General features: G+C 41.6%; 2 protein-coding genes across 2 annotated transcripts in view; one reads left to right on the forward strand and one right to left on the reverse strand.

The window, feature by feature from the left end:
- The window catches only part of LOC137273720 (cubilin-like), a 493514-nt gene that overhangs the window by 320943 nt on the left and 144623 nt on the right, over nt 1-27948 (forward strand). The window lies entirely within an intron of this gene.
- The window catches only part of LOC137272534 (pappalysin-1-like), a 37519-nt gene that overhangs the window by 6388 nt on the left and 3183 nt on the right, over nt 1-27948 (reverse strand). The window contains exons 2-17 of the mRNA XM_067804921.1: nt 19858-20917; nt 18216-18361; nt 10195-10488; nt 9527-9648; nt 8891-9077; nt 8187-8307; nt 7571-7724; nt 5035-5207; nt 4614-4742; nt 4054-4145; nt 3386-3585; nt 2939-3019; nt 2520-2745; nt 1066-1309; nt 530-720; nt 174-378 (exon numbers count right to left, since the gene is read on the reverse strand). Of these exons, the coding sequence (XP_067661022.1) occupies nt 174-378; nt 530-720; nt 1066-1309; nt 2520-2745; nt 2939-3019; nt 3386-3585; nt 4054-4145; nt 4614-4742; nt 5035-5207; nt 7571-7724; nt 8187-8307; nt 8891-9077; nt 9527-9648; nt 10195-10488; nt 18216-18361; nt 19858-20917 (3625 nt within the window). The remainder of the gene's footprint in view (nt 1-173; nt 379-529; nt 721-1065; nt 1310-2519; nt 2746-2938; nt 3020-3385; nt 3586-4053; nt 4146-4613; nt 4743-5034; nt 5208-7570; nt 7725-8186; nt 8308-8890; nt 9078-9526; nt 9649-10194; nt 10489-18215; nt 18362-19857; nt 20918-27948) is intronic.

The following is a 27948-nucleotide window of genomic DNA, read 5'->3' on the forward strand; positions in this document are numbered from 1 at the left end:
TCAACGAACTACGATTTATTAAGCGGCCAAAAACGGAAACATCAATTATGATGCATGTAAGTGTTGCCTCTAAAGCGATGTTCAATTGCAATGTGGCATTTAATCAAGTTGCACAGGAATACTGTGTCTGGAATCACTGGCCATGTTAGTTGAGACAACACTATGTCGCTCACCTTTTGAATTTCTGTTTCTCCACGTGATATCCTTTCTTGCATTTAAATTTACAAGTCGTAGAAAGCGGTTTACGTCCTCGCTTACACTGCTTGGTGATGAGTTTGGCGTGAGGGACCTGTAGAGGAGGATAACACCGGATGTGGCAGGAGGACGCGGGAGCCGACCATAAGCCGTCAGTCTCACAACGTATTGTGTTGCCGAAACCTACAACCAAATCAATTGTTGTATCTTTACATAATTAAAAATCAATGCGTTGGGGGGACTCTGTTTGTCGTATACATTAACCTTGTGTACCACTAATGTTGCATATGCCGTACCATAAGTAAAGTGAATGTGAGAGAAGTCTGGTCCCTACCTTGCTGTCGAGCTGGTGGATTGCACTTGAATGTACAGTTGTGTCCGTGAGTTGTACCTGACGGACAGGCGGTGGATGCAAATGGAACAGCCGGTAGCCCACAGTCTACAGGTACACATGCCATATGTGGTGCGGTCACCCAGCTCCCGCTGGCGCACAGCGCGCGGTCACTGTCACCCTCCAGACGATACCTTAATAGCAGACAATGTTCATAAACATCATTTGAACATGATTCGATCATGAGGTTCTACGGAGACATTTAGAAGTTGGTACTGAAGTAAAAGGCAAATAAAATGGACAACTTCTTGTTTATTGCATGCATCAGTACATTTCACACTTAATCGTGGCGCACTGAGCGTATGAATCTTGCTACGATGGCTCCTGGAATGTTAGCCATTAGCCAACCTACTGAGTGTTTGTTTAACAATAGGGCTCCATGTTCAGACTTTCATCGCTTTGGACTCTATCGCATTAAGCGAACACACTATGAAATAGCTCAAATACTGTTGTGACATCGTTACGCCCAAATGACTGACCCCTCCATGCAGTGTATGGTACAGGTGTGTCCCTCGGTGTGACCAGAGCACTGTGGTCGTCCATGCTGTAGAAGGAAACGGGGGCACGTGGTGGAGCAGTTCTGAGTGATGCAGCTTCCTGATCGCGGACTGTACACTTGCTGCCGGCCACACGTCGCTATCGTTACGGGGTCCAAGAGTAAGGACGACCGTAGCTTCACAGCACGGAAACTGATTCGGTAGTAGTTAAAACTCAGCCGTATGCCTGCAAGAAAATCCCCATTAAACACAGCGACACATAGATAGGGGCGCTGTGTTACGCCCGATCATTTACATAATTAGTTTTACTCATCTCTGCAAATCAATATCCACAGAGATATAAAGCAAGTGAGAAACAAATAAAACTTGTTTAAGATACTGTAGAAACTGAAGTGACTGGATGAAGTGTTGCATTAGAAAAACATATCCCTGAAACAGAAACCTGTACATGAATTTATATAAAACCTCATCATGTTAGATGATGAATGTTTTTTTCTCTGGTGTTAAAGCGTCATCTCTGGGGAATCATATACCCGTCATATGTACTTTATCATATCTGACAAAGTCGAAGATACGCCTGTTCGTAGGTAGCTATTGTTGCACTTGAACGAGTAAAGTATTTCAGCAAGGTTGTGATCATTGCAAAAGGGTTCTACCGAAATACATATACTACTGCATTCGGCTACTAAACTTAAAGTTTGGGTGTTAATGAGGGTTCAAGAAGAGACACGGTCTACCTCCACCTCATGTTATTTTACTACTAATGACCTGGACTGATATAACCAGAGTCTTTAAGAAATCTAGCACTGTTATTAGTCTCCAAGATAGACATAAGAAGATTGAAAATGTTCAAATCAAACATGGACTGCTATATGTAATGGGTACCTTATCATTATAAAGGTGTGGTATATTTATTGACCGGGATCAAAACCTGTTGATGATATATCTGTCAGTTGTTTATATACTGTGCTGGAAAAGCGCACCAATGACAGGCATTAATATTCGCCATTGAAACATCGGACAAGAAAAGCTTGAATGTACTGTCTGTAAGCGCGTGTCAGATCTACAGCTGAGGAGTGGCATAAGTACAAACATTCATTTGTGACTTCCCTTTTCTTTTCATCCAGAATCGAGTCGTTTACCTATCGAAACAATTTGGATTGTTTATGAATTTGGCTACTACACGTTCAATATGTAACGTTCAGGCCAAAGCCAAAGTTTCCTTCTGTCAACATTTCACGGCTGCTGCTTGACATTATGAATCTATAGTCGTCAAATTCTTTATTCATGTGTTCAAAATGTAAATGTCCCAATTTACCTGCAAGAAAGAAAGCTATGCAACACACAATAGCTGTGCAGAAACAACAATACTGCTTATTTTCGCCAATAATTTACGTATTTCACATTAGCAGCAAGAAAGGACCAAAACAATATACCTTTGGAGTGAAAGAACGACTGAGACAGATCATGCGTCACGGATATGCTGGTAATAGGTTTGGAGCAATCAAGAGTTGTCGCACGTGACGAGAGGGGAACTGAATCATTGTTGGACTTGATCAGCTCAACTGTCATATTCTTAGGAGTCGGGTCGTGATCGGATCTGCCGTCGGAGCCTATGTACACTAACACCTCAGTAGCCACGACTGGTTCCAGAAAATACAGCTGAATAACAAAAACGTATTAGAGGCATAGAAGTGTGCATAGTGTATGTAATATCATTTTTCGGTTGTTAATCTTAACTAACTAAATGTATTAGACAGCTTTAAATGATAGCTTGAAGAAGATAACCCTAAATTAAACTATGCTTGTTAAGCATGATTCGTGTTAACGCAGCAGGAGCATTTGTTGCATGTACCTCGATCCAAAAGTTCCCATTGTACGAGTGACTACCGCAAGGAAACCAGGAATGACCGGGTTCAAAGTCCATTCCACATACCTGAAAGGAAGTTCATAATGTGAGCAGATCAAGGCATCAAAAATAGTCCCGCTATGTGAGGGTAATCTGTAAATGATCCTGTTTGGACCGGACCAGACCCTCCAGTGACTGACATGGTGTTAATTGGGATACAATGACGTGTGCATCAAGCATGAACCAAACATGCGAGCCATTCTGTACGATCTTTTCAGTCACCCTTTCGTATGGGTTGCTGACAAATCACAGCCGCTATCTGTAGCGTGTATTTGTAATGACCCACAGGGTCAAGACGTGAAGCAATTATGTTAAAAAATAAAACCGAACTCATCAACATTTCAAAGAGACGTCGCATAAATTCTTTTAACAAAAGGTTTACTAATAGCGCACACTGGTTTTATCCGGTGGCCCAGTTACAACTGTCTCCGGACACATGGGTAGCTGGAACATCGGGTTGGCTACTGCTATACGTGCCCACTGGTCCCTGTATCCAGGTGGAGTGTAAAAGCCACAGTCAGACACACTCGAGGCCACCTCGAAGTCCTCACACACACCGTCACCTTCATGCCGGTAACACAAGCTGGGGGAGCCTGACATGGGATAAAAACATACACGGTTTGCCTTGAAAATACACCACATGGTAGCAAACAGGAGTGCATATCTACTCTAATGTGCTCATCCTCAGGAGTACAAATCAAGTTGCCCCTTAATAATTAATCTTAAAGATGCTTTGTTCAGTGTCTGCTTTTCAATAATTATCTAACTGATACAAAGGAGTATATTTGTAATGTTGCAACAGGATATGTAATGCCTAGTTACATTATATTCTATATGATATTATTACATGCTATATTATATATATAGTAGTCATTTCGCCTGAACATATGGTTCAGTCGATATAAAGAAACCAAATACTGTGAAAAGAACGTTTTATATACGCACGCCGGTTCAGCGTCAATAAAAACGTATTGTTCTACCGATACATGTGTATACAACAGATATGACATTACACTATGCATAAGACGAATACCGAAAGTATACATTAATGTATATCTTACCTTTGCAATGAAAAAACTCCTCAATTTTACAATCGACATTACACCCATCCCCGTCCATGGCATTATTATCGTCACACTCCTCTTGACTCTGGCTGAAATAGACGACAGAAGGACTCAAGACGGGTCACAAGACGGGAGCAATCATGTATTCAGTACTTTAGAGTGAGACACTGGATATCCTTGAAAGAAGTTCCTGCTAGTTGTCCACACAAAGATGTTCCCGTTTAAGGAACCTTGTTAGCTGCTACATGATTTTGTGTAATTGTTGGTGATATGTAAGGATGCTGCAAATATAAGCTGATATTGCAACATAATAGTCTTAAGTGTAATGATACTAACGGGAATTTTCACTTTACTTTCTTGATGTTATCTATAAAGTTCAAGATCATTACCTACTTTGAGATATGTTTGTACGGTGTACATGTTAAGTTACTTTATTATCATGTAATGTCAATGTCAAAGAGACAAACTAAGACTTAATGTTCCCAAAGCGCTTCGAAACTGCTGAACCGCATATCAGCATGCAGTAAGTAATGATATTGACGCACAAGAATTACCACCTCTCTAAATGCCCGTCGCCGCAGTAGTGTTGCCCGTGTGTATAGATGAGCGGTGGAGACAAGGCGCTGGACGCTGTACCCACCATCAAGGCAACCCAGTATGTGTAGGTCTGCGACTTCTCAACGTCACTGGAAGTTATTATTAGGTAAAGAATACACAATATCACGTACAGGTGTAGGTCTTATAGCGCCCTTACGTCATATTTCACCACCACTTACTGGAATATTCAAGCTAAATATTGGAATACCTTAACTATAAACTGCTAGTAAACAGTTACTTGGAGAAGTTACATTGATAATTTTATGTGATAATCCAGTGTGATGATTTCATTTTGTACACTTATGAGTATCTAACAGACTAAGGTGATAATTTTAAATCAACTTTCAAACTCATATCCTGCCACTTACTCGTTGAACTTACAGATCAGAGAAACTGAGGTCACTTGAGTATCGATAGTCGCCGTCGGTGAAAGGAGGCGACCTGGTGACCTTGTACTTGATTGCACTGCAGGCGGAGCAGTATTGGTCAGATGGTTGGGACAGAATCTCTATGGCGTCGATGGCGACATACGGTGACCTGGTATATATGCGAATCTACAAGTGAATCAGATCATGGTATGTCATTAACCAGATTGATGTTGGTGTACAGTAAAATAAGGATGCGAACTTGTAATAGCTGGATTCGCGTTCATTAATACCATTCACACAACAGCTACTTAATTCGCTTTCAGTGACACTATAGTTTATGGTAGGTATACAGAATGAAATGGTTTGGAGGCATGGAATTAGCACAAATTATTATTGTGGAATTGATATTTTGTACTATCAAAAACTTTGTTACCAAACTGAATACCAAGGATAACGGTCTCCCTGACATATCGAATTACAGCCACGGTCTTGAGAAACGTTGACACAGAGATAACTCAGTAAACTGCCTCCGATAACAACCAGGGAGACTCCGCATTCACCATCACTGAATGAACCGTGCGCCATGTGAGACAAATTGAAGTTATTTATTATCCTTCTTTGCGAACACTTATCCTAAATTTATCACTTTGTAGTTAATTACTTCTGTCCTTCTGATTTATCAAGATCAGCCTCAAAAGAATCCACTGAGATCAGCGTCGCTTCGTTCAACATCCTAACACTATCTTTTGCGGAATGATACTGATATTATTTAGACAGACATAATACGTGGTTGTCTCGTGATTAAACATAAGCTAATAACTCAAAAAATTAGAAGATGTAATAAAGTAACCATCATTGGAAATATAAATTAAATGAAAATATTGAAATGAAATCCAATAAAATCAGGTGCGATGCATAAGATATCGCAACTAGTTTCAAAACACACATCGTACATCAATAATGCATATGTTTGAATGTGAGATGTACATCTACGATGTCACGAAATTGGCAGTATGGACTGCAGTGGTATGGCATACGTCTGCATTTTGCCAAAGCTTGTATTTATAGGCACCATCTTTTCGAAATTTAGCGAATTGTGACATTCAAGCATGTGCAACCAGAGAACAATATTTTCTCTCTGTAATCAAGACTAAAGAAGCATAAGGAAGTTCTGGTTTAGTATTGTTCTGTGATATGTATGTTACTCAAGAATTGTTTCTGGAGAGTACAACATTTTCTTCTATATATATAACAGTACGAAACACGATATGTTCTACAGTCACAAATTCCCAGTAGCGTGACTGTTTGATCATCTGTCAATGTCAAACGATGTTTTGGGGATTGATATAAACAAACCACCTCAGTTCACTTTGAATGTTTATCAGTTGTGACTTTACGAATGGAATGTGCACAGCTTAACAACATTGTCATATCTGCTATATCGTTAAAATTGACCAGAAATGGTAATGGACCAAGCATAGAACCTCGTGGAACACCAGCCGTTAACTTCTGGGCTGTGTAGTACTCTCCATTGACGAAGACCCTTTGCTTCCTATCTGAAATATAGTCAGATAACCACAAAAGTTTTCCTTGGATACCATACTTTTGTAATTTGTTAAAGTGACCCGCATGCCATATCATGGTCAAGCGATTTTAAGATCGTTAAAAATATCAAAACATGACTGTTATTTTATTATGAAGTGCAGATACCAAGTTCAAATGACTGTTTAACTGTGTTGCGGACCTACAGACCCTGGAGTTATATTATTTTAATATGTAATTTTTGGAGTGAAAACATGAGGGTCCAGTAAACAGTGATCATTTGAATACGAGTCGCATACGATTTTAACATATTGCACTACATATGCAAAAACATGGTATTGTCTAATTTTGTGCACATAAATACGTACCATTGGATGGTTACCGAATCGATTATATTCTGACGGGGTTTTCTTTAGATCTGTCAGTGTGCTGGTGGCTCATTTTTCAAAATATAGAACATTATTCTAATTTACAACTTAGGTTTCTGAACACATTTGGTCTCGGTCTTTCTATCGGTGCTATGATCACGGCTATCTCAGACGAGGTCCATGAGCAACGTCTACAAACCTGTTTAGTATACTATTAGGAATTCCCCTATCACACAAACCCTTCGAAATACAATGTAGTTGTATCGTTGTCAAGATTGCGTGCCAATGTTAGCTGGCCACGAAGCATCCACGGGAAGTGTACTGGGTACTTTCATACTTACTAGTATAGTTAATTACCTAATAGTTATTAGCTTTATAATATCCACCGTGTTTCGACACAAACTGTATTCAAATATACCATATTTTGTCAGTATTGGTCGAGGGTGAAAACTAAGCGAAACAAACTTGACTAATTAGAAATTATCTCACACGGTGCTCTATTTGATATTCATCAGACTGACATTATGTACATATACTCCGCTAAAATATGTTAGCAAAGGTGTACAGTGATCAACGATTGATGGTTCCCATCTAGAGGCATCTGTAGCCTGTATGTTTTCTATTCATCATCAGATTTACCTTTCTCAGTTTCCGGTCTCCCGCCAGCCTGGCAGTGAAGGGGATGTTGCAGAACGTATCGACCTCTGTCAAGGTACGTACAGTACGGTCCGTATAGTACAGCCGTATCTTGTTTAGTCCCCTATGAGCGTTCCATGTCACCCACAACGTCAAGCTGTTGTCAAAATAAATTTGAAGAATGTATTTACTATACGAAAGGGCAACCAAGGGAGATAACTCTTTTTGCCTTATTACGAGTCTTCCACATGTACACAGATTTCTGGATGGACGAAAATTATCTAGAGCATATGTGGAAATTCTGAAACGGTATAAACGAAAAATCCGCGTTGTGATGTTACATGTTGATTGCCACTTTCCACAAGAAGATAATATTGACAATAAAGAGCGTCCATTGCAGTTTTCAAGGAGCGTCCGTTTGACCAGAAGTGTACTTATGATGACGTAACAGATTATGAAAAGAACATAGCTTTTCACCAGTTGGTTGTTATTTTACGTTATTTCACTTTATTTATGGGATCTCTAATTTGTGACATGACAGTGGATGTGCATAACATATAGAGTAAGTACATCAAAGGGGTGAGGAGACAACACCAAGATCATGCGACAGCTCGACTACCTTGCCGGTTTGACGGGCCACCTGAGAGAGAGGTCAACATAACACTGCTGATGTTTACATGTGTTGACATCCGGCATCCACACCCGTGTACTGGCGTCACATGTCACGGCATCCGGTGGCCCTGGAGATCATCATACCGCAGTCATTTGACATTGAAACCTTTCAACCAACAGGTGGTCATGTTATCGGAATATGACTTGGAGAACAGGTAGTTGTGTGATGAAGGAATCATTACACGCCAGTGGTCAAAGAATGAAACCAAGTCATATGATCGTTCTTATTTTATCACTTTCTTCGAACATTAGGCCCAGTACTTTTAATATTGATACGTCCTCTACATTAGCTGACGTTTTGTTTGTTTGTTTGTTTGTTCTTTAGTGCCAAACATAGTTTAAGTATATGGCGGTGGTATACAAACAATCGAATCTGAGCCAGACAATCCAGTGATCGACATCAAGAGCATAACCTACTGGGAAATGATGACATACATTTAGCAGGTCAGCGAATCTGACCACCCGACCCGTTTGTCCCCTTCAGCGACAAGCATGTGCTGGTGCTGAACAACTGTAACCCGGATGACACTGGTCTGTTAGCTGTAGGTAACTCCACTTGCATTCAAACAAATATGGTTGTCATGATTGATAAGTGACGGTAAGAAACTTGTACTTCCTACTAAAGATGCTTACGTTAAGCGCTAACCTCACCTGTTGCCTCTACAGGTGCCCACTCCCCACTAGTATCTTGGTGATTTGGGGAACTTGCATCATCAGCGTATTGAAACAGGGCGCCATCCTGGGTACACATGTTACAAATACTGTCAGGGTCATCGCTGCTTATACTGAACGGGGACATCCAGGCAAGCGTTGTTGACGTTTCTCCTGACGACAGGACCTAAACGAGTGTTTAATTTATTCTTAGCCAATAATAGTGAATGGTTGAATGGAAATCAGTTTTCAGCTGAATGGAGTGAGTATGGATTTATGCCGCTTTTAGCAAATCCCAGCAATGTCACACATTGTACCCATGAGGAGAATGGAACATTTAATCACTAGGTTATCCCACAGCCCCCTGCTGACAGGAAGTATTCAAGTGTAGGCGGAAAGTAATTCCCCATATTGGAAAACAAGTGTTGTAAAAGAAAGACGTGTTTGAGAATATATGTACTATGGATATGATACATTTTTCAACCAAACCAGCGGCACATTTGACAACAAACACGTAGTCCTGAAGACCAGTTATAATTCCGATCTTCAAGGTTATACTTAAAGTGCTGATGGTTTTGTTGTTGGTTTAGTTGTTGTTGTTTACTCGAATGCTTTAAACACCCCAGATAAACATACTTTGGGTGGGAGAGGTACTGGTGAGGGTATCTTTGCTGTTATCCACGGCTTGTACACTAGGTCAAGATAGCAGTGCATCCGGGCAACTTGGTTCTGACTGAAGTGATCAGTGCAGTTGTTATCTAGAAGAAAAATATAGATGTTGTCTAATGCATAAAACAGAAAAGAATAATTACGTGAAAGCTGAGCTAAAAAGCTGGCATCCCTAAACAACTCAAGAACGACATATGAGGCACCTTCTGTATGTTAAATTTTTCTATGAAAGGCAGTTGGTATATTCAAGACAATAGGTATAAACCGATCATTGACAGATTTTCATTTCAGAAGAGTGAGTGGAGTTAATGCCGCTCTCAACAATATCCCACTTGTTACGGAGTTTCACTTATGGGCGAGTGAATATGGCTTGACGCCGCTTTTAGCAATATTCTAACAATATCACATCCTGGGATATGAGCTTCAGACGTTCTACCCATGTGGGGAATCGAATCTGTGTCCTTGGCGTGATGGGTGAACGCTCTCACCACTACGCTACCCCAACACCCATGATCTATGAACTCCTGAAGCAATGCTGGACGTTCACCGGACTGATTCTAACCCACAACTATTGGTCTCTGGTGTCCACGCCCCACAAGCCACAGAGAACTCAAGTTTTCACGTCCTAACGGTACCTGCATTGCTCATGAAGTTTCTGTATGGTGTGTCTTTGTAGGAGTCTGTCAGTCCGCATCTGGAATCAGAAGGATCGGGGTCGTGGCAATGCATGTTCTCTGGCGTCGGGGTAGTGTCGGCGCACAGGTCCCCGTGTTCCAGTGAAGGGTACGTCTCAGCACACGGGTCATCACATTCCATCTCGGACACCCCGTGGTGCACGTGCCACAGTCCAAGGTTGTGACCAATCTCATGTACAAGACTATTCGTCTGGCCAGGACGACGAAACATCTTAGACTGGACGACGATACCACCTACAATGAGGCGGCATAGATGTATTTTTACACTGTTGTCAATGCACATTGACATATCGTCACAACACCCAAGTCTCTAGACCATTTTATAAATATTAAACAATTCAGTTAAGTCTCTAATAGGTCTAGATCACTTCAGTAAAAGGAATTACAATGAACTTCCTAAGACAATTTTAAAACAATGAATTTTGAAGATAAATAGCCCTTTGCCAATTCCGCCGCAAATTGTGGATATAAAACATCCACTGGAAGTGCAAAGTCGGTAGGTTTGATTGCAGTGCTAAAATTACACAAAGCGAGTGTTTTGTTTCAACACCATGAGTCTTCGTACATACTGAAAAATGAGTCCCATTAACCTATTCAGACAATAACATACTTTGCAGCCGATTCGAATATTCTCGTGTAAAAGTGAAACTAGACATCACAAACAACTCTGGTTACACTGAATTCCAATTCTCTGTTTCATACGAAAATGATATTTACAAATGAATTTAAAGTTTAGACTTTAATAACATCGTATTTCTATTTTTATGGCGAGGTGTTGGCAGCATAACCTTAAGTGAGTCGTCACAGATTGTCCTTGTTTGATGTGGTCGTAAAATAGTCATAGTGCATCTGGCTCACTGGTCACACCTGTTATGTATTTTTTGCGCTTATTCAGTGTACTTGTTCTGTAACGCACAGTGAGACTGATACGATATCATTTCCAAATCAGACTGCCAAGCCTTCCTCGCGGCAGAGCCTCGTTTTGAGATTTCCATGATTTCTGTTTCTGTTTATTCGACAGAGCACGTTGTACGACGTGTTAACAAGGATTAGCGGGAGCGTACTGTTGCAATATGCCATACTGCTTAGATGTATGTATCAGATCATACTGATTAATAGTTATGCATCCTGTTATATGAATTAGTCTCAACCTTTTGACTGGTTATTGCACTAAGTTGCGCAATAGGAAGGAATCCAGTCAACAGGTAATCAATGTTTTGACTTGAAATCGACGACGATCGTAATGCTACGCATGAAACCCTAATCTACCGCGGCAGTACAAGCAGTTGTGTTTATAAGATAACTTTCCAAATTCCATTCTCATTAAGACGATTGTTCAAGATATCTATTCCACTTCTACCTCTGTGACAAGGGCGAATGACACACATGTGACAAGGGAAGAGCTCCAGCACTCCCATCGTACGTGTAACAGTAATTCTGCTGATCTAAAATGATGTAGGGCACGGGACAAATGAAGATATTATCGACGGCAAGACACGGATACTAATACACCCCCTCACGGATTTGTTGTACAGCTCCCACCTACAGTAACATATACATCACTGAACGATATTGCTATAACGGGCTCATTTAGATTTGTCAGTTGATGCCTCCTCAGCGATTGGATTTGCAGATGTCTTTAATGTTTTAATTAAGTATTCTCTGTTTTCTGATGAGACTGCATCGGTGTTGAGTTCCACCCACTCATCTGCAGCCCATCAACAGTCGAGCATTCTGTCCGTGCCCTTTCATCAAGCCAGCTATATACCATTGATTGTGTGGGATCTTTGTCAAACAGTCAGCTAGGTCTTCTCCCCCGCAACACTTGGCCATGAATGGGAGGAATATTTCTTCCCACAAAGCATTGTTTTATGGGTGTGCGTAGAAGCCATCAACGGAAACAATATGAATAGCTTGTACCACGGATTGAGGACCTAAACAAATGTTCTGAGCAGAATTGTTTTTTTTTCCAGTTTAATAATAACTTTCATTCTTCAATCTACTGTGCAGCACCACACGTTGGGTGAGCTTTAAACATTATTCAAGTGGACATGGGAGGTTATTGATGGGCGGATAGCCAACAGATATGAAGGTCGTAAAATATGAATGTAAATCTGCAGTTTGCTTTAAATGGTGCTGATAAATTAAAGACCAGTGCCAGTTAGACTGAATCTGAGCATTGAAACCACGATACACAGCGTTTGAAATTCACGTCGGTCCTCAAGCCCGAGTCCGACCACTCGGACCCACAGCTGTTGTTTTCTGCTGGGCGCTACGGACGACAGCTTTTTCATCTCCAATAACTAAGAGTATTATTTCCATATTAAAACATAGGGTCTATACACATTCTTATCAGGACTCACATTTTGTAGGGCTCCCGGCCCTCGAGGTGTGCAACTTTTCAGGGTTAAGGGCAACAATGCGTCTAACCATGGACGTCTAATGAATGTATCTCTGAGTATTAGCAAACTGTGATCCAAGAGGCTATTGACGATAGTAAAAACTTCGACATCCTCTTGTCGTGAGATCGAGACAAACGTGTACCTTTAAGCAAGGTTCAAGAAGTATATGTGTTCCACTTGTCTGTGCTGTGGGTGGTTCTGGCAGTAACTGCAACCACCTGTACAGAGCCCGCGCAACCTGTGCCAGATGGATGCTCAGACAGTCACTGAATGGAGATGAACTCACCCAGACAGACATACGTACTTTGGCCGCCGCTAGCATTACACGCCTTGTGGTGTAAACACTACGTCTAGGGCACACTACTGGGTCGGGGTTACACACATGGTGTCGGCTGGGGATAGTCATTACAATCAGGTGATGATGGCACACGCCGAGGTCGGGGTTACACGCATGGTGTCGGCTGGGGATAGTCATTACAATCCGGTGATGATGACAAACTCCGGGGTCGGGGTTACACATGTGGTGTCGGCTGGGGATAGTCATTACAATCAGGTGATGATGACAAACTCCGGGGTCGGCGTTACACACATTGTGTCGGCTGGGGATAGTCATTACAATCGGGTGATGATGACAAACTCCGGGGTCGGCGTTACACACATTGTGCCGGCTGGGGATAGTCATTACTATCAGGTGATGATGGCACACTCTGAGGTCGGTGTTACACATGTTGTGTCGGCTGGGGATAGTCATTACTATCAGGTGATGATGGCACACTCTGAGGTCGGTGTTACACATGTTGTGTCGGCTGGGGATAGTCATTACTATCAGGTGATGATGGCACACTCTGAGGTCGGAGTTACACATGTTGTGTCGGCTGGGGATAGTCATTACTATCAGGTGATGATGGCACACTCTGAGGTCGGCGTTACACATGTTGTGTCGGCTGGGGATAGTCATTACTATCAGGTGATGATGGCACACTCTGAGGTCGGCGTTACACATGTTGTGTCGGCTGGGGATAGTCATTACTATCAGGTGATGATGGCACACTCTGAGGTCGGCGTTACACATGTTGTGTCGGCTGGGGATAGTCATTACTATCAGGTGATGATGGCACACTCTGAGGTCGGTGTTACACATGTTGTGTCGGCTGGGGATAGTCATTACTGTCAGGTGATGATGGCACACTCTGAGGTCGGTGTTACACATGTTGTGTCGGCTGGGGATAGTCATTACTATCAGGTGATGATGGCACACTCTGAGGTCGGTGTTACACATGTTGTGTCGGCTGGGGATAGTCATTACTATCAGGTGATGATGGCACACTCTGAGGTCGGTGTTACACATGTTGTGTCGGCTGGGGATAGTCATTACTATCAGGTGATGATGGCACACTCTGAGGTCGGTGTTACACATGCTGTGTCGGCTGGGGATAGTCATTACTATCAGGTGATGATGGCACACTCTGAGGTCGGTGTTACACATGTTGTGTCGGCTGGGGATAGTCATTACTATCAGGTGATGATGGCACACTCTGAGGTCGGTGTTACACACGTTGTGCCGGCTGGGGATAGTCATTACTATCAGGTGATGATGGCACACTCTGAGGTCGGTGTTACACACGTTGTGTCGGCTGGGGATAGTCATTACTATCAGGTGATGATGGCACACTCTGAGGTCGGTGTTACACATGTTGTGTCGGCTGGGGATAGTCATTACAATGAGAGCCTGTCCCCGTCTAAATCAATGTTGAAGTGTGTGAGAATGAGTAAGCATGGTTGAGCGTCCCTTTTAGCAATAGGTGACAAATGAATATTAAACATGAGACTATCTGCCCCTACTGTATGTCAAAGGATCTAATTCAGGTTTACCTTTTTTGCAGCAAAGCAAGCCTGACACTGAGAAGTATGAACATAGGTTTGAAGCTTACTACAATAGGGGGTGGATGCGCCACATCCCGATATCAAATTTTCAAGATTAGATTCATAGTGATGAAAAACATCATTGACAAAGCCTGTTCGTCTCTCCTCGCAGCCATCTTTGACGATATTTATGCTGTTTAGGGATAATATGACTGCCGTTTTTGGGATGCTAACACTGCCGTTCTGCACGTTCTTCTAGTAGATACACGAGTTTTGTTTCCTTTTCAAACGATCAGGTTTCTATTACAGAGCATTTGTTTCGGTTTCAGAGGACATTGTTGCAGTTTTGGAAGTTTATTTTCTTATTTTTGGTGATATTTGTTCTGTTTTGATGTATATGAGTTCAATGATTTGGTCGCTGTTTGTATGGCAGGCCTGTAATTACAGTCAGGTGATGACGACACATGGTGTCTGGGAGGTGGGGACGTCACATATGCTTTCACTCCGTTTTATCAAGATGAATATAAACAGCCGTTGCAAACAGAGGAGGTTGGTTATATTAGTTGTAAGAACTTGTCCGCACTTCTGTTTACTTTGTGAATAAAATATGTTTAAACTAAACCACCATGACATTGTCTATTCATAAGCTAACAGAGGATGTTTGTTGTAAAGACACATACTTAGAAAGTTGCAAAGTAGGAAAACAAAGAAGGCAATTATGTCTCACAAAACACATTTTCTTAAAACAACGTTTTCTCCAACCACCCGAATGTCAGTCAAAAATATAAACTTGGAGGCATGTCCCGGGAACCGTGCAGCTCAGTCAGATGTCATATCTTAGGTAACATTCCTTACATAATTTTGAAGTTAATTCGTCGGCCTTGTCATTCACACAAGGACATGAAAGAAAGCTTTCCCGTTCAATCAGGTCAGGGCCAAAATTCCGTCTCCTCTTACACATTTTCAAATCAATCAATGTCGGTGATTAGCTTCCTTAATTGTCAATCATGGACGTTCTGGTGTCATTCAGGTAACTCGGGGTAACGTGGGGACTACTGACGTCATCTAGTATGTATGATGGGCTCCGCATGACGTATATGGTGCGCTGGTTTCATTAAATGCATGTACGCTAAACCTGGAGATACACGCATATCATTGTACAAGTGAGCTAGTGAGAGAGTGAGTATGCTTTTACGTCGCTTTTAGCAAAATTCAAGCAATAATACCGATGCAGGTCTTGACAGATTGTGGGGAATCGAACCCGTATCTTCGGCGTGACGAGCGAACACTTTAACCACTAGGCTACCCAGCCGCCCTGTATCACGTTGCAAGGTGTATCATATAAATGAACAGATAACTTGTGATATGTTTACAGTTGTGCCTGTAGTGTGTGTACCCTCCTATCAGATGACATACATCTGTACATAGAGATTAGTACTCGAGGAAAAGTGTCATACGATTTATACGTAAAGAGTGTGAAACTTTGTATCGGTCGAACGAGAACGAGAACAATACATAATTTTGGATAAGTTTCGAATTAGTCATTTGACTTGCTCAAGCGTAATAATGTCTTTATTATCCATTTTATTCTTGTGCATTTGTGCAGTAAAAGACGGTACGCAAGTGTGACGGCCCTCTCTATAGACGTCACGTTCAAATGCTTTATGACGTCAGAGACGACAAAATACAGAAACAGTGGTTGTTAGGAAAAGTGATATGTCCATGTGTGCACATGTGATATATATATGACACTGATTATGTTTCACCGTGTGGGTAATCAAAGTTGTGTATACAGTCTTATGTGAAACTTTGTGTATAGTTGAGCATATCATTTCGTAATGTCACAGGCTGGTCGTGATGTACAGTCATGAAAACAGACATGTTTAGTGGCAGAAGCCATCTGCAGATACACACTCAGGAGCTGGATGACGAGTCCGTGCTCCATTTATCTAAACATTTAGTAAATATATTGATCGAAACGAAAATGAATAACACCCCAGTGAGGACATACCATCAATAATGTCATGGTAACGTGAGATACCATAACATATCTGGCCTTGCCTTGCCTTACCTAGCCCCGACACTTCCTTGCCCGGAGCATGTGTACGTGTCGACAGTGACCGCTTTCTTGAAGTCTACGGGCAAATCTAGCACAGGTCCAGACTACATCGGCCAGCCACTAGCAGTGTCAGAGGTCGGGGGTCAAAACCATGTCAACAAGACACGATGGTGTGAGTCATATCCAAACAAGGGGAATTTACATCAGATCTTCCAGACATATAAATATGTCTGTAGGATTCTCTTCACACAACAAACGTAATTTTCTCAGCTTTGGAGATTCATAAGTCGTAACTGCATGTGACATTGAGCTATTACTACGCTATTCCCCTAGCTCTTCTTCGCATGCTCTGTAAACGAGATATTATTCTATCGCAACTGCATCGAGGCTGCACGGCTGAGCTTGTTCAGTACGGTGAAAGAAAGCAAGGGTAACAAATGATAATACTTTAAGAGCCACTCATTCCATGTAAACACACCATTCGTGGAGACCTACTGACAGACAATAGAGATGGAATAAATACTTATGAAATAACCAGTGCCCCCAAACAAGTTAGGGGATAACATGACCAGATCTACTCTCAAGAAATCGTTCAGTGATTTACTGGATACGGTTCTCGGATGTGCATAGCAAGTGAACATTCGATGCTTAATGGAATATGTTAAATAGACCCTTTTGTATTTCCCAACTGCGAATGCTTTTAACGTTTCATGTTTCTGACAGAATTGTAAGTTATGCCACATTACTACACGATGGAACAGATGAAATATGGTCCAGTACTAAAGGTCACACCACAGATAGAAAACAAAACCCATTCCACATTATCTACGCAATTTGTATCTCTTAGTCATAACTGTGGAGGCGTCCATCTGAAATGAAGACTTGGGTTCTGAATGAGGTATCCCAATATGTTGCCGTACACGAACGCCCCCTCCATCTCTCCCACCACACACTAGCTCGCGCTGTAATCGTTTGGAGCATAGTCTGCTGAGACCAAGAATGAATGGGAGACCCGGTGAGATAAAACCAAATAATGACATGACGCCGATAACATTTCCGATCCCCAATCTTGACTAGAACAACTATGATGACCATGAGTCATTTGAGTCACCAGAGACATGATTCTTACACAGAAAGACAATGAGTGGAAAGAGTGTGACCTCTAAGTGTGATGGTGTCTCGAGGCTTGTACGACAGACCCCTTTCGCGTTTCAGCTGTGAACAGTTGTTACATTTAAACATCACTTAAGATAACACAAGAGACATTTTCTCTTTAAACTTTGTTATCCAGAGAACTCAATTACATTCTTTACAACAGAGCGGAGAAGCAGGCGTAAACTAACATACCATTTGGGAGGTATTTTCTATTAATTCAAAACGTAGGTGAACAGTATTTTACTGTATTGTACTTCACGAAACACAACATGTGAGTGAGTTGTTAGTTCAAGCTTTTCTTCTACACATGCTCTTCAGTCATGTTCTAGGTACAGAGTACAGCAGAGTTTATCACGGTCCACTTTACCTACTATATGCAACTTTTGGATATGATAGCGCATTATATGCCCTAATACAACTGGTGAGAGTGTGATACAGGTAAAACGTCTATCATCCGTCCTTGGTAGGACCATGAAGCTTACCTTGATGGGTGTACACGTGTTTCTCCCAAGGGAATGTAGCCAACCCGACTAGTTTATCCGTGGTGGTGGAGGCTAGGAACACGTTGAGGTGGGACGTAGCTGGGATCCGTAGTGCATCTTTATACTCTTCAATACCGAGGAAACCCCTGTAAAAAGGCAAAAGTAGCATCCACATATGTATGAAGTCATTCGCAAGTGAGAACCATTACTTCAAGCATGATACAAATCTGACCATTCTTTCAGTGAGTAATGTCTTTTTGTAGGTGATAAATGAAACTGATTGCACAGAAGGGCTAGGTTCACAAGGGATGGAATCATCACGGAGAACATTAAATCACTGGGGACATGTGAGGAACTACAGGAGATAGTTATAATGTCATCAACTTTATGTCGGGAAGTACTATTAGAGCACATCATTCCATCTGACTGTCTTATTGTGAAATAAGGTTGAAATTGGTCTAAGGCCAGTCTACTCAAAACAACGCTGCAGCTTCATCTTTCAGTGGCAGGGAAAGTCAAGGTCATGTGCTGTGGAACCTATAATGAAATCGCATGTCTCGTATGAGCATATCGTCCGTGCAGGGAGCACATTTACACGTCGGGGCAAATAGACCAATTTGTATATCGTCAAGTGAGCCATAGCCTGCTCTGTCTTACTTGGCTGCTTAAGATCATGTGATCGATTTCCATACAGGCAGAACTCAGCTTAGTAGTAAATGTAAGCGTAAAAAGACGGTTGTATGACTCAGACACACAACAAGCAGCGACCAGTGATTGTGCGCAACATTAGAATGATTGCAGATTTGAGGTTGTACGTCAGTTTTTGTGTTGCTGATGTGATCAATACCGCTTGTGTACACCTTGTGCTCCACCTCAAAAGAATGACCTGCACCTCCATATCGGGTGTCTTCAGTAGACAATACCCTCATCTGAATTGCCAATAGTTTTCTCACTTCACTGGACACAAGGAAGCGAATTGTTGGCATTTCAAAAGATCAACATTACCCAGTCCCCAAGGAGAGACGGGGAATTGAATGGGATTAGGCGCTTTTAGTCAAACACGTCGTTTTTTTCAATGGCCATTTAAGATGTTATAATAGCTCCTTGATGAAATAATGTCACACGAGCACCGTGATAATGTTAACTGAATGACGTCATTGTGTGTAGCCTCGCGGCATATTACACATTTATACAGTAGCATTTAGTCCTCTATTGGGCAAACAGTATATATACTCTTTCCAATAATAGTAATCATAATAATAATAATAGTAATGATAAATTGTAAATAGATAGCAATATGTGTATTCATTTATCTGACTATTCCGAAACATTTGGGCAACACACGTAATTCATTTTGGCACTCCCAGTGCTTCTCAGAAACGAAGGAATCCATGGTCACTCATTACTCATGCAAGACAATACATATAGATTTGTCACGCTCTCATTCTAGACAAAAAAGTATATGATGTATAGATACATTTAATACATAGATTTAATGAGTATATACGAAATTGGTATCTCTTTATTTAACATTATTTAACGTGTGGGAATACAATTAAGGTATACGCACACACATGATAGGTTAAATGTGTCAGTCAGTACTTGGATTTTGTCAGTCAGTCGTACGCCAGTAGGAACTCACCGCCAAGGAGACGTATAGTTGTAGCATGTATAGTGGGTGTCGGGGCCGGGGAGGCAGCAGTCGTTCCAGTCCCAGTCGTGGTAAGCCTTGTTACATTCAAAGTCACACTTTCCGTTACCTTTCTTACTCGGGTTGCACTTCACCTTCACAGAATCACAGTCGCCTCCGTCGTAGCCAGTCCTTGGATGTTGACATTCAGCTTGGCAGTTGCCGTCCCCAACATTCATGGGATCACATGCTATCATTATGAGATGTTTCCGCAATGAAGAATTCTTTATGTTTTCTATACTTAAGTCAAATGTGATGTTGTATTGTTCAAATGCACTCTTTAATGCTTCATGTTGAACGATGATCTGTTGGTGAGTAACAATAGGATTTGACCCGTTATCATCCATCAAATTAATAACTCTGTACTGGATTACCTTTTCATGGCGCATTTGCCAAGTGTTTGTGTAACTTTGGACTACTTTCGGGTCATCACATACGGTTTCACCACATGCTGGTACAGACACAGAAATGTCATGACTCTGATATGGAATGTTTGAGTGGATAATTTCTAGGCTATGTCCTATGATCAACTTCCAGTTTGTAACGTCACTGAAATCATCCCCAAACACCAAACCTTCATTATCCTTCAACGCTTTTGTTGAAACAAACATATTTTGTTTAATATTTATATGTTTTAGTGGCAACTGCCATAGCCTCAATTCATCAATACTACCTCTGAAGAAATGCCCATTGGAAATATTTCCTCCCAAATGAATTTCTTTGCACGCAGAAGAGGAGACACTGAAAATATTTCCTTTCTGGTCTGTTGCCACTGTGATCCTTGCACTGTTGATATACAAACTCATCATGGCTCCGTCGTATGATGCCACAATGTGGATCCACTTATTCGGTTCATACTGTCTATGTGTGAAGATGGCGGTTGGTTTTGATGATCTCTGGGTTTGTAATGAAAAAAACATCCGTGAGTCCGCTTCCCCGTCTCCCCTAAATGTCTGGAGTCCAAGAGACCAGTGCCCAGATGTCAAGAATCCGTCGCATGTGTCATACAGCTCTGCAAATGATGAAAATAAACATTGTAACGTAAATGGTTACTCGGTGTGTTATATGTTCAGTATTTCTTCGGTTATCATATAATTTATTACTCGTCCGGTGAAGATACTGCAGTGTAATATATCTACGGCAAAATCACACTAGTTTAATGCCGTTAGGCATATAACGTAATAATGGTTTAATGTATCACGTCACAATGCTAATACCCCGTATCAGGTCTTTGCTTGATATACGGAAAGTTATGAGACAAGATTTTCTGGACAGTGTCTACCAATTTATGTTGGAGAGCTTTTGCTCGTTTGATACCAAATCATTAACTCGTTTCATAAAATTGGTATTACATGGAATGTCGTTTTGTGTCCTCTATATATTTCCTTAACCCTTCTTCACAATCCTCCTTCTCCTGCCTCACTGTTACGATTGTCTTCTCAAACAATCTTGATGGATACGTATCAAATTAAAATTTTCATTGCACAGGCTTGGTAAATATCATTCTGCCTTTCTCACAGCGAAAACGATTCTGTTCTGTTACACGTTAATATTTTGTTCATCCTTTGATTCAACAGAATATCACTTCAACTTCACGGTTGGATTTTAACGAGGAAATGGATTCAGGTCAAATCCGTTTCGTGAAAGCCATGAGCAGGGAAAAGATGAGACGACCAATCAACAATTAAAGTTTAAATCTAAATAGAATTTGAACTCTGGGTCTGTGAATCGTCAAACCACGAGTGGATTCTCATCGGACGAGCAGCGCCGTCTGCTTCAAAGTGAAACATTACTTGCTATTGCTCCAAAGATCGCACAAAAAATTATAGAATCAGCACTTGTCGTGCATCATGTAGTGCAACTAATCGCCGTCGGTGATAAAACTGGCGGTGGAGAAACTGCAGCCCTTTATTATTCAATTCATTAACACACACACAGACACACCCACAGACACACACACGCACGCACACACACACATACACACACACACACGTGTTTCTCTGTGTAAAGAGGTTGACGTCCATAAAATTCTCATTCTTAACGGGGGACGGGAGGTAGCCTAGTGGATAAAGCGTTCGCTTGTCACGCCTAAGACCCGGGTTCGATTCCCCAAATGGGTACAATGTGTGAGGCCCATATTCTGGTTCCCCTGCCGTGATATCGCTGGAATATTGCTAAAGCAGCGTAAAAACAACTCACTCACTTACTCATTCTTAGCATACCACTATTAAATGACATCCAGGACCTGAACAGAGCATATATATATGAGCCCTTCAGGTGTACTGCTGCTGCTGCTATCAGGTATTGCTTGTCATCCCTACACACGTTAAGTGTTATTTCTAACAACAGACAATAACGGAGAGTCGGGTGTAGTTTTGAGTGGGTGAGTTTAGTTTATATTTCAGCTATATGGCGGTGGTCAGTAAATAATCCAGTTTGGACCAGACCATTCGGTGATCATGCAACAGCCTGAGCATCTATCTGCATGTATCAACCTAGGCAGCGAATCTGACCACCCGATCCCGTTAGCCGCCTCTTACGACAAGCATAGTCGCCTTTTGTTGCAAGCATGGGTTGCTGAAGACCTATTCTACCCAGGATCTTCACAGATCTTGCATATTTGAACACTTATTGCATCTACGTATAAAAGGCATTAGTCAAGGGCGTGGCTCCCGTGGTACAAAAATGCCCCAGTTTACACATGAGTGTTGCTGTGAAGGTTGGGGCAGTCCTCAAAACTATCTAGATAAGAATCTTTGCAACCTATAGGGCTTGCACAAAAAATGGCTTGCTACGTGCCTGATAATTAATCCATTTTCCAGTCGTCACAAATTGCATTAATCAACTAATCAGCGGTAATGATCACAACAACACCATTTTCTGCGTGAAATGTGTGGACATACCGATAAATACAAAACACTCACGGATTCTCCATATACAACATCAGGAGAAAATGTGGGCAAATACATCAAGAGGTGACAGGGAGCTGACTTAGTGGGCCTTTGACATTATCATCCTAAGTCAGAGCCGTGTCAACGTTTCGGCTGTCAAACACTGCTTTCACATTAAATGGTTTTAATGTGAAATCAAAGAGATTATCAAAATGTGATTCAGGTACAATACCATACAGTGTACCCGGTTTACCCAAAATCTCTGAAAGCTAAATACGTGTTTTATGGCAAAATAGAACAAAAGGAATGTATTGCTTACAATGCTTCAGTGAAGCACAATCCTGAAATGTCTTTCAGCACTGGCTTTACAGGTTTACTATGAAGCCCACCAAAGGCGCAGGACAAATTCAAGAATTTGTGTTTATTTCTGTACAAATGTAGGCAGCCAGTGAAAGAAATTCGATGTAACCGCCTTTTACTAAAGACTGTCAATGCCAAAACATCTCCTTTTGACGGCACTGAAGGCAGCAAGTGCAGTCGGGGTAGGCCAACAATGGCAAACGTTCTTCTGTTACCATACACCTCACAGCTTAACACAGCCTTCCATTTGTATCGTCTCACTACCCATAACTACACTGGGGTGGCCGCGCTCACTGGCTGCGTGACGTCATAAAGCTCCCGCCCATAGAAAAGCAGTATCTTTACGAATGTTCCGTGGTCGAATATACCTCTTCCATGCTGTTGTGTTCATCTGGCTTTGCGCTACCCGTTCAAGAATGTAAACAGACCACCGTGGTGGCTTTTGATAGCGGGCCTACGAGAAGAATGTCGCTTTATTTTCCTCGTCGATCTGCGTTGTGCACTGGGAGCTACCACTGCAGATTCATCAAGAAGGGCTCCCAGCACATACCCTTCAGAAGTCCCTTTGATACCGGGATTTAGCACATTATCTGGGAACACAGACAGTAAAATATCATTGTCGCAGACAGTAGCCACCCCAGAGCTTGGGCTAGTGCACCTTGCCTTGTTTTGACTGGTGATAAAAAGGCACGGCCCACACGGCAAGACTGGCATGGCGGAATGTATCGCGTCGTCAGAGCAACTGCTTAGAGGTATAAAATACTACTCTGTTATTGGCACATCTAGGTACCATGAATAACTGAGAAAATGTAGAAGGACATTATTATGCTCATTTTTGTATAATACTTATCTTATTAATATCTTAGTTTCAACATTTTGTTTGTTACATCGTTATTGCAAAATATTGAACTATGTCCAAACCATCCATAGTACGTTTGGATTAAGAATTTGGTGAAAACTTTAGTACGAAATTTCTTTGAAACGGGTTGAATGGTCGTGATACATTTTGATTTTGACATGACATTTTGAAATATTTTTTCGGGCTACTTATCTGCAGAGTAACTAAAGCTATGCAGTATGATATCATCCACGTTCAACAAAATATCTTTGTCAAAGGTCTGCGTTGATGTTCTTCACAGTGAGTTACCCAGCAAACAAAATCCGCAAGCCAAAGTGCGTTCATTCACAGAAAATATCAAATGTCTCCAAAAGAGATAAACTCGGCGTAATAGTGCTCGACACTGGGTCGCAAAGTGTTTGGAATGTGGTGTTTGTAGTTGCCAAACCCTGTGGACAGAATGCTTCTACAAGGGGATGCTGACTGGATAAGTCGTTTATCATCTATCATACCCTGGGGGATTACCTCTGCATGGCGCATTCACCGTGGCGGGACACGCTCCAAGAAAGCATTTATCACTTACAGGCAAAGAATAGTCACAAGCGTCGCGGTAGGTCCTTCAATAAATTCAGAGTTGCTTCCCTTCATTTATTTCACACAAGAACAGAGAACATGTATGTACAACATTTAATACTCTGTCCTAAACCGTTGAAATGTGAGCTCATACCTCCATCTATGTTTGGAGGTCGAATATATCCCATATTAAGTGTCATAAAGTATAAACTGACGTCATTCAAGCAGATAAACATGAATCGTTAACCATGAATCTTAAATACGTAATTTGTAACAAATGCTAATTACTGCCCGCCAGCTTCATTCTTAAGTGAATGTTTTCAGAAATATACACATTCGTTATCTTTGGAAGAACGTGTAAGCATAAATGTTTTCCTAAATCTTCAGAAACAGACTCTGATAGGGATATCCTAAGATCAGATTGCAGCGATACACGTTCTTAATCTTATGAAAGTTTTGAACTAGACAGATTCCCTCGCCGCCGTGAAATGCTTGAATATTGATGAATGTGGTGTTAAAACAACATTCACTCGCTCTCTCACATCCGTTGACGTCTACTGTGAATCATCTGGACACATTAACGATGTGACTGAACTACATATTGATGCCCTTTTCTTCTTGCTCGGAAATAATATTATCGGCGCAAAGGAATATATCTCCTAAACTGAACAGTGATAGAATTGAATGCCATGCACGAGTTGTTACAGGAATATGTCACTGCATACGGGAGGTGGAGAGACATATGACTTGAAATTCCTGCTGCGTGGTAAGACTAATTTAATCTTCACATCAGTATGGCGGGAATACACGTGAATCAGGTGTTGGACATATTCGGGTCTGGGTTCGCTTGTTGTTTACGATGACTTGTGCTTGTTATGTCTAGGTAATGCAACAGAATGATCCCTTACATATAAACCATAACAAGGACAGTAAGTAGTCCATGCAACAGAATATCAGGAATCACGAGTTTCGTCAACAGCTGAAAGGACTTTCAGCTAGTCATTACTGTGGACTCTCTAAATAATCCACTTAATAAAGAGACTATAATACTTAGGACTGACTTAGCATTCTATAACTGTGTTCTTACAGGACAAAGGTTCGTGCTTCCTACCATCCTCACAGCCGGACGATGCACAGTTACACAACTTCTATCGTGTCATCACGTGTCACGGCCAAGTTTTACTCTGACCCGTAAGAGGCTGCTTCACGTCGTCTCGACCCCCAGCCACTAGATAACTTCACAATCTCAGGCAGACACAACCAAATCAATGTGTAAGCAATGCCGCCTATTGCCGTTGTAATTTTAAGATGGAGACTTCTATCGTCTGGTGACACCAATGGGATTATCTCAATAATATACAGGGACACACTTCTCAGTCTCTTGAGGATAATAAAGCAAGTAAATTGACCAGGTTTCTAAAACTTTCCTTAATGACTCTCTGGCGGTACTAGTATCGTAATGAAAGTGACCACGTGTTGCAGATCCATAGCAAAGATGATACGTGTATGTTGGCTCGGACACACCACCCTGGGGAACGTATCTCATCTGACCTGGCTGCATGACTCACCAGCCATCGCTTGACCTAGACACGGGATAGGTCGGCCAACTGACTGACCGTGTCTGGCCGGAGTGGTCAGACGCCGAGAGATCGCATATACTGGACAGCCTAGTATGTCGATTGGTTCTTTATTCGACAATGGATCGTTTGAATTAAGACTGTAGAATCTTGCTGCAGAAGGGAAGCTTTGTCATGATTATTTTCGCCATTTACCGACAGAAGCTGACTACACAACACCAAATACCAACGTTACACGTGCCCAAAATTTCTGTAAACCTCCTGCCTGCTTACAATTGTTAACGATTGTTTCCTGTTTATTATAAGTTACAATGATGGAAAACATCTGTTGTGGTGAGGTAAAAGTATCTTAGTGACGATGAATACGCAAACGCACATTGTTGAACTCCGATATTTTGAGTAGGTGAATTGAAGATTCAGTTTCACAGACAGTAAATATCACTGTAGCTTCGCAAATATCGCTTTTGTAGTTACTATATCCAGTTGTGTCCACATCAGAATGCTACACATACTTTACATATTCCATATACAACTCAACATTTCAGGTTATAACTTCCATGCGTTAATATCATTATTTCAAGCAGCCTACCGGCCTTAAGTTGGAAAAAAACGCTTTCATGTAAATCTTGGAATTTGCAATATGATATACACATAACAGGCTATAAGTATCTCTAATCGAGTTGAACATGGTAGAACGTTTCGTGGCAGCATTGGACTGCACTGTCACCGAGAAAGCAGGTTATCCGGCAAAGGATTCCTATTTTATTGAGGACAGATTATCGGAATAGCATCATGGCCTATAGACACAACAAATGAAATTAATGAAAGCAAATATATCTTTCAACAACGAAATATGATTAGAAACAACGGTAATGATTTAGATTACGAAACATTCAAGGGGTGAGATGGAGGTCCATGTATGGACCAGCAGAAGTACTGCAACAGTGCTTAAATCATTTCATGGGTCAAGCACTGCGCTGTTTCACTTTCAACGCCAGTGCGCCAATAACGACACACGCATAACTTCAAGGCATCTCTCCGTTGTTATAGGACTCCAAATCGAATGACGTATACAACTTTGGCTGACGTAATCCAATAGTATTCTGTTTCCGTGTATCTGCGCCAGTGTGTACTCTCTTTTTAGTTCTTAGTTCTTGGTATATTTTAGGGCATTTCCAGCCCTGCCCAGCACTCGGGATTTTTCAAGTGATAGTGCTCCGAATGTGGCGTTTCCTTTTGTTAGCATTTCCTTTGTACGAGACGATTATCTGGGTGCCGCTGCCTTGCATCTCATCCTCGATGGCATTATCCTCGTGTCCCTCTCCTGCATCTAACCGTCGCTGCCACTATCCGGGTGCCGCTGCTTTGCGAATCACTTGGCTTAAAGTCTCCCTCTCTGCTCAGCGTTATCTAGGTACCCATGGATGAATCCCTTCTTATTCTTTCGTCAATGTGACGACGGTATTCGGGTACCCCTGTCATGAGCACCCCCTCTCTCGTTGCATTGCCTTATCCGGTGAGTGTTTCCATTTTGTTAGCAAACCACAACCACTAAACGTGACCCACTCGGAACGACCCGGTGAATGATCGAGAGTTTGGAACCAATTCTACTTCAATGATGCATTGTGCAATATTATGTGGAAGCAGTACATGATATACTTCCACGAAACAAGAACATTTCAGAATGTCGACAAGCAGAGCAGCACAACCAATATCTGTTGTGGCATTATACTTATCTCTTTTGAGAATCTGGTGTATACTAACAATATATATAGATATGTACTGAAACTGAGTCGCCACTAGA

Source organism: Haliotis asinina, chromosome 2 (assembly GCF_037392515.1).
Source record: "Haliotis asinina isolate JCU_RB_2024 chromosome 2, JCU_Hal_asi_v2, whole genome shotgun sequence".
NCBI lineage: Eukaryota > Metazoa > Mollusca > Gastropoda > Lepetellida > Haliotidae > Haliotis > Haliotis asinina.